General features: G+C 47.2%; 1 protein-coding gene across 5 annotated transcripts in view; it reads right to left on the bottom strand.

Annotated features, from left to right (window-relative positions):
* LOC119361885 (coatomer subunit beta'-2-like) overlaps positions 1–13,294 on the bottom strand; it is a 17,390-nt gene extending 4,096 nt beyond the window's left edge. The window contains exons 1-10 of one of the 5 annotated variants that reach the window (XM_037627048.1): positions 12,838–13,150; positions 12,650–12,727; positions 12,187–12,264; positions 11,296–11,450; positions 10,940–11,195; positions 10,089–10,311; positions 9,898–10,011; positions 8,462–8,617; positions 1,983–2,015; positions 991–1,860 (exon numbers count right to left, since the gene is read on the bottom strand). In XM_037627048.1, the coding sequence (XP_037482945.1) occupies positions 991–1,057 (67 nt within the window). In that variant the 5' untranslated portion in view covers positions 1,058–1,860; positions 1,983–2,015; positions 8,462–8,617; ... (5 more) ...; positions 12,650–12,727; positions 12,838–13,150. Of the gene's footprint in view, positions 1–990; positions 2,016–8,461; positions 8,618–9,897; positions 10,012–10,088; positions 10,312–10,939; positions 11,196–11,295; positions 11,451–12,186; positions 12,265–12,649; positions 12,728–12,837; positions 13,151–13,196 lie in introns of those variants that run through there. The other 4 variants (XM_037627049.1, XM_037627046.1, XM_037627045.1 and 1 more) reach the window with 4 other exon arrangements.
* Positions 13,295–16,233: the final 2,939 nt, after the last annotated feature.

Below are 16,233 nucleotides of genomic sequence, written 5' to 3'. Positions count from 1 at the left end.
GCGGTGGCGGCCCTCTTCCTCTTCCCCTCGCGGTTCCCCGGCTCGGGCGGCGGTTTCCGGCGATGGTGCACCTCGGCGGGCGGTGCTCCGGTGTAGATCGGGCGCAGATGCGGCGGTGGCGGCTGACGGCGTCAGTCGGCCGGCGGAGCCCTGCAGGCCCAGATCTGGGCCCTTTTGGGTCCGATCTGGGTCAGGGCGGGCTGGTCTGGCCTCCGGCGGGTCTCCTCTGGCTGGGCTGTCGGGATGCGGTCGTTGGGATAGGCGGCTCCGCGCTGCGTCGGCTGCAACGTGGCTGCAGGAGCTTAACGGGCCCATTCTGGGCCCGGCTGGGCAGGGGGTCCGGCGTGCTCCCGCGCCTGCGTCCGGTCTGCTACTGCTTGTGCCAGTGGAGGTTGTCCCCTCCCACGTGGCGGTGGTGCTCCCGGTCCCTATCAGCGGTGGTCTCGTTTGGTTCAGCCGGCCTCGCAGTGTCTTCGATGGAGAGGCGACGGTGGTGTCCTCGTGATTGTGGTGGCGCAGGGTGGTGGGCGGTTGGCGAGGTGGAGCCGCCGGTTGGTCCTGGGTTGTGGGTTTGAGGGGTAGGGCGAAATCCCTCTCGGGTCCGCCCGGCACCGACGCGGTGACGCCTGCGGGCGCCATCAACCTTCTTGCAGGGCGTCGGGAGTACCTCTCCCCCACTTCCCTCCGTGTATCGGGAGAAATCCTAGGATTCGTCCGGGCAGCAGCGTCGTCGTCGTCGCAGTCCTTCTTGAAGGTGTTGCTTGGTTCGCGGCGACTCGATGGCATGGGAGCGTGGTGGATATCTCCGGTGGGCGCAACGGTTGCGGGATGCTTCAGCTTTCGTTCATCCGGTGCTGCCGGCATTTCTTTCTTTTGCTTTTCTCTTGTTTTTCTTTTGGGCTTGGTTGTGCTGTTTGCCCCAGCGTCGAACTTCTGGTTGTATCGGGTGGTTGCTATATTAATATAGCGGGGCGCAAGCCTATTTCGGCAAAAGGAATCGAAGCTCCAGGGGGTGGATGGCAAGGTGCTCGGTGGATCTTGCAGTTTCTTGGCTCATCTGAAGTTAATGGAAGGCCAATGCATTTAACAGTCAACAAAAATTAAGCACTAAGCATTAACAGTGTGTTCAGCTTCACAGGGATATTTAGTTTTATGCAATACTGGCTAGCTAACGTTGTCTGCTTTGGCAACAGAAAGGTAAAAATATATGTAACACGTATTTGTTACAAATGATAAAGCTGAACCAGATTTTATAGCCAAAATCATGATTCGGATATGATTAAACCTGTCAGTTTGTGGGGGTCCCATTGCTAAATATGATTAATGTTATGATGAGAGCAACTTGATAGTGTATTTCATGGGACTTATGCCAAATATATACAATTAAAAGAGAGGAGATAAGGTAGTAATCTTAAACAAAAGGAATACAAAGAAGAGTCCTAATTAGCCTTAGTTAGGGAACTCACCTGAGCATTTGTGCCATGTGGTCTCTCATGTGCACTTAAACCCAACCTATGAAGCTCCTCTTTGGCCTTTTCGAGATCCTGGTTTTCTGTTGGAGACATTGATAGAGTATGTGTTGTACGTGCTGAGGACTCTGCTACGGATGGTACAACAAGAATGCCCAATTTCACCTCATGCACTTTTCTACCCGTGTGTGTTTTGAACATGTCCGGAGTTATGTAGCGGGTCTTGAAACCCTCGCTCACCACGGTGCTCCGCACAATGAGCACGTCATTGCACTGCACAGACAGTGGTGACATCTCATGTGCTTCCCTTATTAGCCCAAGTTCACGCGTGGACCGTGGTAACAAGACTCCTCTGCTTGGCCCTGACCAAGAGAATCCATACTTCGCCATGCTGGACCATTCCATTGCATTGAAAGCAACGTAGCCATCAGTAATATTGGCTAGCTTTAGTTTTTGTGTCACTGATATGTGCGTGTTTGGCTCCAAGTGGAAATGGAGTTCAAGAGGCTCTACCTGAATCAGGTTCTCTGAGTCGGATGAGTTTGTCTACAAGAAAGTTAAAGTCATTAATGAGGGCCTGATAAACATAAAATCAATGAAGATAATGAATGCAATCAATGAAGACAATGAAAACTACGTCATCATTTTTCAACTGGAGCATGTCCTCTTTGATCAAAGTGACCAGAAAAAACAGTTTGTTATAATTTTCACAAAATGATGGATGGCTTTGACAATTTGGAGGCTGAAATTTAAGGCACAAACAGTCATATATTCTTAATACTGATCTTTGCAGTCATTTAAGTGAGTGATGTTTTTAATGATTGTATTATATTTAAAATGTGGGATACACATATGCACCAAAAGGTGGAATATGCACCAGACAAATTCCTATGTTACATATGATGTTAAAAGAGGACATGATTACATATATTCACTGGTGAAAAAATAGGCTTCCGTCCAGCCCCATAAGTCGCGAAGCTGTAGGAACCGCGACTAATGGGACCTTTAGTCGCGGTTCTGGAGGTGAACCGCGACCAAAGGCCTGGGCCCAGGGCGCTCGGTGGCCAGCTGGCGCACGTGAGGGTCTTTAGTCGCGGTTGGCCAGGACAACCGCGACTAAAGGCCTTCGGGCACCTTTAGTCACGGTTTGCCAGGCCAACCGCAACTAAAGCCCCTCCCCTATATATACCCATCCAGCAGCCAACACTTAGCCATTTGGAGCCATTCTCTTCACAAGTGGGTGTAGGTTTGCTTTTAGTTCCTCTTATGCACATAAGGTGTTTGATGAAATGCCCCAAGAGCATGAAACAAACATGACATGAAGTGTTGGAGCCACACTCCTCGATCGCGGTTAGCAACTTGATGAACCTTTGATGTGTCATTGATAAAATATGCATGTGTGCAGTTCATTGTTTAATTTATATTGTTTGTAGCTAGTTAGTTTAACAAATGCATGATGGTTAATTATATATTTTATATTATAATAATGCAGATGAATCGGCAATGGATGTACGGTAACCGACTCTCCGGCGAGTTCACTACGGGTTTGAAAGATTTCCTCGTAGTGGCTAATGCGAACAAGCAGGGGGGTTTTGTTATCTGTCCATGTGTTATCTGTAAGAATCAGAAGGGTTACTCTTCCTCAAGAGATGTTCACATGCATCTGCTTCGGCACGGTTTCATGCCAAGCTATAATTGTTGGACCAAGCATGGAGAAAGAGGGGTTATAACGGAAGAAGATGAAGAAGGGGATGATTTCATCGATGAAAGCTATCTTGCTCATTTCGGTGATACTTTCATGGAGGATGCTGAAGGTGAAGGGGAAGGTGAAGAAGAGGCACGTGATGATCCCGTTGATGATCTTGGTCGGACCATTGCTGATGCACGGAGACGCTGCGAAACTGAAAAGGAGAGGGAGAATTTGGATCGCATGTTAGAGGATCACAGAAAGGCGCTGTACCCCGGATGCGATGATGGTCTGAAAAAGCTGGGCTGCACACTGGATTTGCTGAAATGGAAGGCAGAGGCAGGTGTAGCTGACTCGGCATTTGAAAACTTGCTGAAAATGTTGAAGAATATGTTTCCAAAGGATAACGAGTTGCCCGCCAGTACGTACGAAGCAAAGAAGGTTGTCTGCCCTCTAGGTTTAGAGGTTCTGAAGATACATGCATGCATCAACGACTGCATCCTCTACCGCGGTGAATACGAGAATTTAAATGAATGCCCGGTATGCACTGCATTGCGTTATAAGATCAGAGGCGATGACCCTGGTGACGATGTTGAGGGCCAGAAACCCAGGAAGAGGGTTCCCGCCAAGGTGATGTGGTATGCTCCTATAATACCACGGTTGAAACGTCTGTTCAGGAACAAAGAGCATGCCAAGTTGTTGCGATGGCACAAAGAGGACCGTAAGTCGGACGGGGAGTTGAGACACACCGCAGATGGAACGCAATGGAGAAAGATCGACAGAGAGTTCAAAGATTTTGCAGCTGACGCAAGGAACATAAGATTTGGTCTAAGTACAGATGGCATGAATCCTTTTGGCGAGCAGAGCTCCAGCCATAGCACCTGGCCCGTGACTCTATGCATCTACAACCTTCCTCCTTGGTTGTGCATGAAGCGGAAGTTCATTATGATGCCAGTGCTCATCCAAGGTCCGAAGCAACCCGGCAACGACATCGATGTGTACCTAAGGCCATTAGTTGATGAACTTTTACAGCTGTGGGGCAGACCTGGTGTCCTTGTGTGGGATGAGCACAAAAAAGAGGAATTTAACCTACGAGCGTTGCTTTTCGTAACCATCAACAATTGGCCTGCTCTTAGTAACCTTTCGGGACTGTCAAATAAGGGATACAATGCATGCACGCACTGCTTACATGAGACTGAAAGTGTACATTTGCCAAATTGTAAGAAGAACGTGTACCTTGGGCATCGTCGATTTCTTCCGAAAATTCATCCAGTAAGAAAGAAAGGCAAGCATTACAACGGCAAGGCAGATCACCGGCCGAAGCCTGCGGAACGCACTGGTGCTGAGGTATTTGATATGGTCAAGGATTTGAAAGTCATCTTTGGAAAGGGTCCTGGCGGACAATCAGTTCCGAAGGGAGCTGACGGGCACGCAGCCATGTGGAAGAAGAAATCTATATTCTGGGAGCTAGAATATTGGAAAGTCCTAGATGTCCGCTCTGCAATCGACGTGATGCACGTTACGAAGAATATTTGCGTGAACCTCCTAAGCTTCTTGGGCGTGTATGGGAAGACAAATGATACAAAGGAAGCACGGCAGGACCAGCAACGTTTGAAAGACCCTGATGACCGGCATCCGGAATGGTTTCAAGGTCGTGCCAGCTAAGCTCTGACCAAAGAAGAGAAGGTCATCTTTTTTGAATGCCTGAGCAGTATGAAGGTCCCGTCTGGATTCTCGTTCAATATAAAGGGAATAATAAACATGGCGGAGAAAAAGTTCCAAAACCTGAAGTCTCACGACTGCCACGTGATTATGACGCAATTGCTTCCGATTGCTTTGAGGGGGCTCCTGCCGGAAAATGTTCGAGTAGCCATTGTGAAGCTATGTGCATTCCTCAATGCAATCTCTCAGAAGGTAATCAATCCAGAAGTTCTACCACGGTTACAGAACGATGTGATCCAATGTCTTGTCAGTTTCGAGTTGGTGTTCCCGCCATCCTTCTTCAATATTATGACGCACCTCCTGGTTCACCTAGTCGAAGAGATTTTCGTTCTCGGTCCTGTATTTCTACACAATATGTTCCCCTTCGAGAGGTTCATGGGAGTATTAAAGAAATATGTTCGTAACCGTGCTAGACCAGAAGGAAGCATCGCCAAGGGCTATGGAAATGAGGAGGTAATTGAGTTTTGTGTTGACTTTGTTCCTGACCTTAAGCCGATTGGTCTTCCTCGATCGCGGCACGAGGGGAGACTAAGTGGAAAAGGCACGATCGGAAGGAAATCAATGATATGTATGGACGGCCATTCTCTGACTGAAGCACACCACACTGTACTGACCAATTCCAGCTTGGTGGCTCCGTACTTTGAGAAACACAAGAATATTTTACGCTCGGACAACCCGGGGAAGCCTGAATCCTGGATTAGGAAGGCCCACATGGAGACTTTCGGCAGTTGGTTGAGAAAACATTTAATGAATGACAATGATGTTGTAGATCAGCTGTACATGTTGGCCAAGACACCATCTTCGACTATAACGACTTTCCAAGGGTACGAGATAAATGGGAATACATTTTACACGATCGCCCAAGATAAAAAGAGCACCAACCAAAACAGTGGTGTCCGCTTTGATGCAGCAACCGAGAATGGGCAAAAGGTCACATATTATGGTTACATAGAGGAGATATGGGAACTTGACTATGGACCCTCCTTTAAGGTCCCTTTGTTCCGGTGCAAATGGTTCAAGCTAACAGGAGGTGGGGTAAAGGTGGACCAGCAATACGGAATGACAATGGTGGATTTCAACAATCTTGGTTACCTTGACGAACCATTCGTCCTAGCGAAAGATGTCAAGTTTCCAGGCGAGGCGCCAAGGACAACAAGTCCACCCCCCTACGGTGGTGGTGGTGGCGGTGGCGGTGGTGGTGGTGGTGGTGGTGGTGGCGGTTCACCTACACCTCCGTCACGTCAGCCGACGCCGCCCCCCAGTCCACAACGTCCGGCGGGTGATCAGCCGCCGCCCCCCAGTCCTCGTCCGGCGGGTGATCAGACGCCGCCCCCCAATCCACCTCCGGCAAAGAAGCAGAAGCAGTCCTGGATTATTAACCCGGACCCTTATGTACCTAAGACCACAAAGGTACCGGAGCCATCACTGAAGCCTCTCCCCACAAGGCCTTGGGAACGTAGTGCCGAGGAAGTCGACGCGGCCGCGGCTGCTGATTTGGAGAAATGGAAGGCGGACTGCAAGAAGAAAAGAGAGCCCGAGCCCAAGCCAGTATTTTCTGATGAGCAAAAGAAGTGGGCTAAGTCATTTTTGAGCACACCGTCCCAAGCCGCGAAGAATCTGCCTAACGACTATCCACGTGAACTTCGCAGGCAGGCACTCATGTTCAAGGAGAACAAAGAGCGGGAGAAGGCCGAAAGTAAAAAAAGCGGGAAACAAGTTGCCCAGCTCGGGGAACAAAGTAAACAATCGATTGCCCCGCTTATAGTGGAAGCCTTCTGTCCGGATGCCCCCGAGATCATACAAGTTGCGGCAGCACAGGGATTGACTGTAACGAGTGCCAGAGAACAAGCGGCCAACTTAGGTATTACTCTTCGTGAACTGTTAGGCCTTGATGAGGCGCCAGTGAAGGAGGTAGTAATTACATATGTCAAGAATGGGCCTCTCGTCGAGCCTGCGCAGGAAAAGGATCTACCTCCACAAATGAAAGGTCTGCTGAAATGGTACAAGGGTTACATAAAAAATAAAAACGCCAAAGAATATATTTATGCGGAAGTTAGACATGAGCATCACTTCAAACATTACTATGTACAAATTGAACTGAGTGAATTGTTCCAGCTTTTCAATCTGCGCGAGCTCGATAAATCTATCATCAGTTGCTACGTTCTGTAAGTGATTTATTAATTTCTACCCCATCTCGTTCATATAGCCTGCACTATATATATGTCCTAACTATATTGTTGTGTCCGCTATTATACATGCAGAATGAAGATTAAGGAATGCAGAGTAAGGAACATCCATGATGTTGGGTTCATTGACCCACACATCGTTAATGGACATGTGTTGGAGCGTCACCCCGCCGACGTGGAGGCAGACCTGTGGCAGTTTCTTACAAAGCAGGAACTCAAAAGTGATATTCTATTTCCTTACCATTTTGAGTGAGTGTTTCTGTCTTGAGCACATTCTCTTTTGTTTACTCCATGCATGGTATGTGGCCGGCTAATCGATGAGTTATGCATGACGTACTGTGCATGTATCGTGTCCGCAGGTTCCACTGGATTCTGCTAGTAATTAAAGTTAACACCTCAGAATGTCTCGTCCACGACTCTGTGAATATGGATCCAAAGCTTTGGGGCGGCATGAGAAGAATGCTGCAGAAGTAATTATTTTCATTCATTTGCGCTCTATATCGATCGACCTATTTCGTTCATTTCCTAATATCAAGTAACTAATTAATAACTCTCTTGTTCATTTAATTTTCTTTGCCTCGTAGGGTTTGGAGACGGTTCGTAGATACAAAGGTCGGTGAATTCAAAAAAGAGCTAGAATTCAAAATGTTAAAGGCTAAGAATGCTGGGGATATTCAGCCACCGGAGACCAATCTATGTGGATACTATGTCTGTGAGATGATCCGGAGATACACCTCTGAGCGGGTTCCGAGTGATACCAATGCTCAGAGGAATAACCTCCGGTGGATGCTTAGTCCAGAAGCTCGCTTCCGACCACTTCAAGAGGAACTAGCTGGATGGTTCAGCAGGGAAGTCCTCCATCCTAAAGGAGAACACTATTACAAGGACGTAGAACTTTATATGCATTAAATCATGTATGGAAACTTGTTCAAAATTGTATATGGTCATCCGATGATATTGAATATATATTGTATATTCCTCTTGAATTCTTTTTGGTTCTAATTTCAAATTTATTTGAAATTGTACATTCATATGCATGTATGTAGTACCGTAGAATATATGAAACTCCTTCAAAATTAAAATAAAGCACAAAAGAAATAAAACAATACAAATTAAACAGAAAACAGGTTTAGGGGGGGGGGGGGCTAAAACCCTAAACCTGTGGCGGCCTTTAGTCGCGGTTGGCCAGAAGAACCGCGACTAAAGGTCCTCCGCCCCGACGGCCGCCTGGCGCCCACGTGGACGGGCCGTTAGTCGCGGTTCTTAAGCAGCCGCGACTAAAGGTGAGGGGCTTTAGTCGCGCTTATTTGATCGCGGTTGCGCAACCGCGACTAATGGCAGTTGCGAACCGCGACCAAAGGCCTTTTTTCCACCAGTGATTCCCTGAATGACCGTACCCTGTATATGGAAGACCCTAGGCTCTCCATCTCATTCAGTTTCTTGATTATTTCCTCTACTGTAGGTCGCTTATGTTGGTCAGCTTCCATACAAGATTGAGCTATTTGGATGCAGCTCTTCGCTTGTGTGCAGTCCACATCTAATGATTCATGCCACTGCAATGTTAACACATATTAGTAAGGATGGCAGCACAGTAAACGATGAGAAAAAAAAAACTAACATCTGTATTCAAGATATTTGTTATTCCAAGATTCAACCTTGACAACAAGCTCAGTTTTTGTCAGAGCAGAATAAGGTAAATATGTTCAAAACAGAACTATATAAAATATTTTCAATGCGTGATTGTAAAATATAATGGTCAATGTTGTTGACCTCAAAACGTAAATGGACATCAGCATTTTTTTAAGCTTGTGGTAGTAGCTTTGTGAAACTATTATTAGCAATTACTCCCTCCATCCCATAATATAAGAACGTCTTTAACACTAGTGTAGTGTCAAAAACGCTCTTATATTATGGGATGGAGGGAGTAGTTAATAACGTTACCAGTCCAAACATGCGTCAGGCAATTCTATAAAGTCACACATACGACTACCTTGCAGGTTCAGACAAACTCGAGTTAGCATTAATAACGCTTGGTAACTCGATATTACATACTCGACATTTGTTTGAAATTGGTATACATTAGTATTTATTAGTTTTCATACTTTCAGAAGCACTGTTCTTCTATTGACGAATTAATTGATAACTGTGTGTCAGGGTGATATGTTCCCTAGCAAAGCTTTCGTGCTTCCAGCCTCACAGCATGTCATGCCAAGCACAGAAGAGAAAATATCATTGCTTTCCCGTGAAGTCTCTGCCTTCACCATTGAGGTCCTCTGTCGCATGGAGCAACCACTCTCATTTACCCACCAGCGTAGTGTACCGCATGTGTTCATCAAAGTGGTTGTGGCTTGCTACTGCACCACTTGAACTGGAGAAACTTACCCCACCCCACCCCCCACCCCCCACCAACACCCCCACCCCCCAAAGTATATATTATATTAATTTGTACATATATGTATCCGATTGGATGTTGAGGAACGGCAAGACGCAGATGCACGTAAGCTGCCTACTGCAAGCTCCGTTGATGCCCTGCCCTGACTGTCTGTTCTGTTGAGTGAACTGTTTCACACTGCTTCGTCACTTGTCCCTACCTCAGGCTACTGTACGCCATCTTCTGTACTGGAATAACCAGGAGCATGGCGTAGATTGATCAATAAACCCTATACACTGAATCGCTAGTTTGCAAACCAACACAGTTTGCCTATTATGACTGGTACTAAGTACTCCCTCCGTCCCAAAAAACGTCTTACATTATGGGACGGAGGGAGTACTTTCTATATGATGATAATGCAGAACTGGTAAATTTTGTTATGTTTATGTAAATTGTCCTTACATTTTCAATGTCATAATTGTTCTGCCCCACTAATAGCTTTGAGACTACAATTCCTGGTGCAATATATCCCCTGCAATATATCCTTTGTCTATGATCTCTGGTGCAATATATCCCCTGCAAGACATTGATAATCTAAAGCGTCACGGCATAAAGCAAATTTAACAGACTTGATATCAAGAAAAGAAATTTACCGTGTTCCAGGAATGTTTTTTGTAAACACTCTAGATTGTCCTTCATCAAATAATCTTGACAAACCGAAGTCTGTAATTTTCGGTTCCATGTAAGCGTCGAGCAGAACATTGTCTGGCTTCAAATCCAAATGGGCGATACGTTCTTTATGAAGATATTGCAATCCATGACAAATTCCCTTAATCATTTTATAGCGTATTTGCCATTCATCTCCATGAGATATCCCTGTAAACCGAACAGAAGGGCATTCAAATTTGGTACTGTATTTGCAATTCATTGCTAAAAGTTTTCCATGATTCAGATCGTAGCTACGAAAATATATGGGAGTTTAACAAAGTGGTACATTGCCAATGTTTTGCAGTTCTCTTTGTTATATTATTATAAAAGCTTAATGCTTAGGTTGCATAACGTCAATGTTGAGAACATCAGGTGTTGTTTACCAAGTTCTATCTATTCATATTATTTATATGTTAAACATCACAAGACAGTTAGTACTTCAGAATAACCAGCAGCACTGATGCACATCATAGCACCACAATTTATGATTCAAACAAATATTTGTTTCTTTGATAAACTAGTTTGTCTGGTAAAGAACGATGGGTAAGATAATTCTGAGGGGCTAGACTCAATTTTTGGTTTGATGGTAGTGCTTATGTTTAGGATGTGGTCCAACTTTCACTTTCAAACACATGATAAAATTTAAAGTTTCAATGCGCTAAAATAAGGTATAATTTAGCAAAGAATTTTCAAGATTGAAATCTGGTACTCCCTCCGATTCATATTAACATGAATCAGAGGGAGTACTTGCTCTCGTACAAACTACATATAGGGGAATAAAGCTAAAAGCTTATACCTTTAATGTAATCGTGAAGGTTTCCATTAGGAACATACTCAAAGCAGAGCAACCTTTGTCGTAGCTCTGCCATAACATGTCTTCCATCAAATTTTACCAATTCCCCTTGTGTATCCGCACAATAGCCTAAGAATCTTACTATATTATTGTGTTTTGCCCTTACTAAACAGTTAACCTCATCCACAAATAGCTCACCAGAAAAATCCTGCTCTATAAAAAGTTTCTTGACAGCAACTTTCTCATTCCGAAGAACTCCCTATATATAACTTAACGTATTATTAGCATCAACATAGGAATTCTGCTCCACAGGAGTAGGAAGATTTAGCATTTGTGAAATGATCAATAACAAATCGTACCAGGTAAACGACTCCAAAACCACCACGACCAATCTCTTGAGAGAAATTTGTTGTAATTGACTTTATAAGTGCATATGATAGCTTGGTAGGCTCTGCATTTGCATCTGTCAATATGAGCTCCAGGGCTTCAAGTTCACTTGCTTGATCAGCCATTTCTATGACACACAAAAAAAAATCTTGAATAAGACCATGCACATAGTACTAATTGTTTCTCAGTGAGAACACGTTATTAATTCTTGCAAAGAAAGTTCTACAGCGAAATTTAAAACACTATTTCAATACACACATGAGCAAACGGTCAGAAGCACTGTGCTCTGTTGACTAGTTGCAATCTTATAGTTCAAACACTAACACAAATCAGGTCAGGGTTGGCAGTGATGTTATGGCACTAAATCCATTCCGAGCAGTAGTCTAAGTGGAAAATATGATGTGTTAGTGCAACCCCTGATTATCGAGTTCGCTTGGAAAACAATATAAAGATTATGTAACTTTCAAATAGGAAAATTAGTATGCAAAAATTACTTAGTCCCACAATGATTATTTATCGAGTTTTGCATGTCATATGTAGTCTCCCAGGTGTGCGCACTAAATGCACATATATCTGCATTTCACATATTTTTCTTTCTAATGAACAGGTATTCTAAAACAAGGTGATGTTCTTGTGTCACACCCAAATGACTTCTCCAGGAGTCTTGATTATGTTCAAGAATATTGCAGGCAGGGAACAGGTGGCCCTCCCTAATATACATGGCACTCTAAAATAAAAATCCTCGAAGTTTTTAAGCGCAAAGATGAACAGGACGATGCAGTAAACCAAAATAACATGTCCTACTCTTTGGAGATCACACATTATGAAGAAATCGATAATAACAAGGATGAACACACACATACTTTAAATCTGAAGAATGGTTGGTGGCTCCAAAGGTGACCAACAGAGCTGGAGCTTCCGGAAACACCAACCAGGAAAACCTGCAGGGAGAAGCTTCTAATGAATAGGACATCAGAAACCTGCAGGGACATGTCATAATTGGTCTCCCAGGTGTGTGCATATATCTGTATTTGACATCAGAAATTTCTAATGAATAGGTACCCTAAAACAGGGTGATGTTCTTAATTGTATCACACCCTGATGGCTTCCCCAAAGGTCTCGAATATGTTCAAGAATATTGCAGGCAGGGAAGAGGTGACCCTCCCCAGTATACAGGGCACTCGAAAACAGAAATCCTGGAAGTTTTAAGCACAAAGATGAACAGAGCGATGCAGTAAACAGAAATAGCATGCCCTGTTTCATCTGCTTTGGAGATCACGCATTATGAAGAACTCAAGATGATAACAAGGATGAGCATACACATACTTTAAATCTGAACAATGGTTAATCGCCCCACAGGTGACCAGCAGAGCTGGAGCTTCCGGAAACACCGGCCTGGAAGACCTGCAGGGATGCAAACCAAATCTAGCTGCTCAAAAAAGCATCCATAAAGAAGGAAGAAATCCGGTCGATCTACGGGTTGCCTATGGATGCACAGAACCACCGAACTCCACCTTTGAGAACTATGCGCGAGATCCGTTGACTTCGCTCGATCTAGTTAGCTGTGTGATCAAGAAGGCCGAGCAAAAATGGACTCTGCTCCGTTTGATTAAATAGGGGGGAGGAGGATGGATGCGATGCTGACTGGTGGAAGCGACGGAGCCCAACAAACCGCGGCAGGGAGCCATTAAAATATGCGGGGGGCTGAGAGCTACTTTTCTATATCAAAGTCGAGAGCATCTTTGAATCCTGGTGTCGAGTGGGGCAAAGGGGATTGGGTCTTTCTATCCTGTTCAGCCTAGGGTTCGTCCGAGTAAAACTGAGTACAGAATGCGAGGAGCAAAGGAGTAGCAGGCTGGGAAGGGGCTCGCACCTGTAAGGATTCATGGTCGAAGAGCTCTTGGCCTCGCCGATGCTGGCGGCCATGGCACGGCGGCGGGTCTGCTGGGGAGCTCCTGTTTGACGCTCGTCGGAGGAGTATTTAACCAAAAACTACCACAATTCTTGCAACCGTGCCTACAAATTACCACTTTACGATTTTGTTCTGAAAACTACCACTTTTTTTATTAATCTGTAACTAAAAACTATCAAGTGTGAAAACTACTCGCTTTGACTGGGTTAAACCCGAATCTGACTGCCCGACCCCACCGTTTAGGTGCCAGCGTAACGAAGCGCTCATGGCCAGCCGTTAACGCCCGTGACTGATGCGCCTGCGCCCCCGCTCATCTTCCCTCGCCCGCCACAGTGGTCACCGGAGCACTGCCGGCAGTCGCCGACCCCATCGCGACCGGATCCTGCAGCCTCGCCTCCCTGGCGCAGCCCCGCCGCCCAGCGAACCGCCCCGCGCCGCCCGTCGCCATGGCCGCCTCGCCCCGAGCGGCTGCCGTCCCGGGGCTCGCCGCCGGCAGGCCTCCCCATCAGCGTGCAGCCTCGTCGTCGCCAGATCTGGCAGACGCCGCCCCAAATCCGCCTCGCCCGGACCTCCCCGCCGCCCTGTTCGCGCTGGAGCGCCGCCTGCAGGTCGCGCCGTCTCCTCCAGATGCGGCTGCACCCCTGGCCGCGTGCCCGTCGTCGCGCCCCTCGTCAAGCCCCACTGGCGTGCCTGGCCGCCGCGCCCCTGGCCGTGCCCATGGCCGCGCGCCTGGCCCCGCCGCGCTCCCCCGCGCGCACCCCGCTTCCTGCCCGCGCCCCGGCTGTGGCCGCCCGTGGTTGGAGCCGACGGGGGCGAGCAAGAGAGGCATGCGCCGCCTGCTGCGTGGGGAGTGCAGGGGCTGCTCTCCGGTGACCACTGCAACGGGCGAGGGGAGACAAGCCATGTCAACACTTAACGGTCAAACAAACGGTGTTGACTTACGATGCCATGTCAGCACTTACATGCGGGCCAGGCCTGGCATAAACGCGTTTAAAATGGCTGAATCAGTTGATTTTCACACTTGATAGTTTTTAGTCACAGATTAATAAAAAAATGGTAGTTTTCGGAAAAAAATCGTAAAGTGGTAGTTTGTAGGCACGGTTTCATGAATTATGGTAATTTTTGGTTAAATACTCTTTGTTAGAGCATCTCCAGCTGTTGGCCCCCCAGGAGGCGCTAAAAATCGCCCTTGGGAGCGCACCGGCGCTAAACCGCGCGTTGGGGGCGTGATGCCCCCAATCACAGCGCCCACGTTTTTTTGAAAATTTAAATTACGGCACAAACACGGCGCAAATTCAACCAAACCTCGGCGAGTTCGTTCATATTTAAAAATATTTTACAAAAAAGAAAAAAAACTACTAGGCTGCTCCCTCGCCGCTCCTCGCCGCCCACCGCCCTTGCAGTTCTACATGCCGAGGAGGTTGTAGAACCGTGTGTAGTCGCCGCCGTCGTCGTCGTCGTCGCCGCCTCCGCCGCGGCCGCCGTCCCTGCTGCATGTTGGAGATCGTTGCAGAAAATAAAAAATTTCTAAGCATCACCAAGATCAATCTATGAAGTCATCTAGCAACGAGAGAGATAGGAGTGCATCTACATACCCTTGTAGATCGTGAGCGAAAGCGTTCAAGAGAACGGGGTTGATGGAGTCATACTTGTCGTGATCCAAATCACCGAAGATCCTAGTGCCGAACGGACGGCATCTCCGCGTTCAACACACGTACGGAGCGGAGACGTCTCCCGCGCCTTGATCCAGCAAGGAGGAGGGAGAGGTTGAGGAAGAGAGCTCCAACAGCAGCACGATGGCGTGGTGGTGATGGAGAGGCAGCACTCCGGCAGGGCTTCGCCAAGTTTCTACGAAGGAGGAGAGGTGTTGGGGAGGGGAGGGGCTGCGCCTTGGAGGTGTGTGTGCAGCCCTCCCCTCGCCCCTTTATTTATAGGAGGAGGAGGAAGGGGGCCGCCCCCCTCTAGATGAGATCTAGAGGGGGGCGGCGGCCAAGGGGGGGGGGACTTGCCCCCCAAGCAAGGGGGGCGCCCCCCTTAGGGTATCCCCACAACCCTAGGCACATGGGCCCAAGGGGGGGTGCGCCCAGCCCACTAGGGGCTGGTTCCCTTCCCTCCATGGCCCATGAGGCCCTCCGGGAGAGGTGGCCCCTCCCGGTGGACCTCTGGAACCCATCCGGTGGCCCCGGTACAATACCGGTATGACCCCGAAACTTTCCGGTGACCGTATTACAACTTCCCATATATAAATCTTCACCTCCTGACCATTCCGGAACTCCTCATGACATCCGGGATCTCATCCAGGACTCCGAACAACATTTGGTAATCACATACAAGTCTCCTAATAACCCTAGCGTCACCGAAGCTTAAGTGTGTAGACCCTACGGGTTCGGGACAGCTCTCTGGACAATAACCAACAGCGGGATCTGGATACCCATGTTGGTTCTCACATGTTCCACGATGATCTCATCAGATGAACCACGATGTCGAGGATTCAAGTAATCCCGTATACAACTCCCTTTGTCAATCGGTACGTTACTTGCCCGAGATTCGATCGTTGGTATCCCAATACCTCGCTCAATCTCGTTACCGGCAAGTCACTTTACTCGTTACGTAATGCATGATCCCGTGACCAACCACTTGGTCACATTGAGCTCATTATGATGATGCATTACCGAGTGGGCCCAGAGATACCTCTCTGTCATACGGAGTGACAAATCCCATTCTCGATTCATGCCAACCCAACAGACACTTTCAGAGATATCTGTAGTGTGCCTTTATAGTCACCCAGTTATGTTGTGACGTTTGGTACACCCAAAACACTCCTACGGTATCCGGGAGTTACACAATCTCATGGTCTAAGAAACTGATACTTGACATTAGAAAAGCTTTAGCAAACGAACTACATGATCTTGTGCTATGCTTAGGATTGGGTCTTGTCCATCACATCATTCTCCCAATGTCCATAGTCAGGAAACCATGGCTATCTATTGATCAACGA

Source organism: Triticum dicoccoides, chromosome 2B (genome assembly GCF_002162155.2).
Source record: "Triticum dicoccoides isolate Atlit2015 ecotype Zavitan chromosome 2B, WEW_v2.0, whole genome shotgun sequence".
NCBI lineage: Eukaryota > Viridiplantae > Streptophyta > Magnoliopsida > Poales > Poaceae > Triticum > Triticum dicoccoides.
This window is presented reverse-complemented; position numbering and strand designations above follow the sequence as displayed.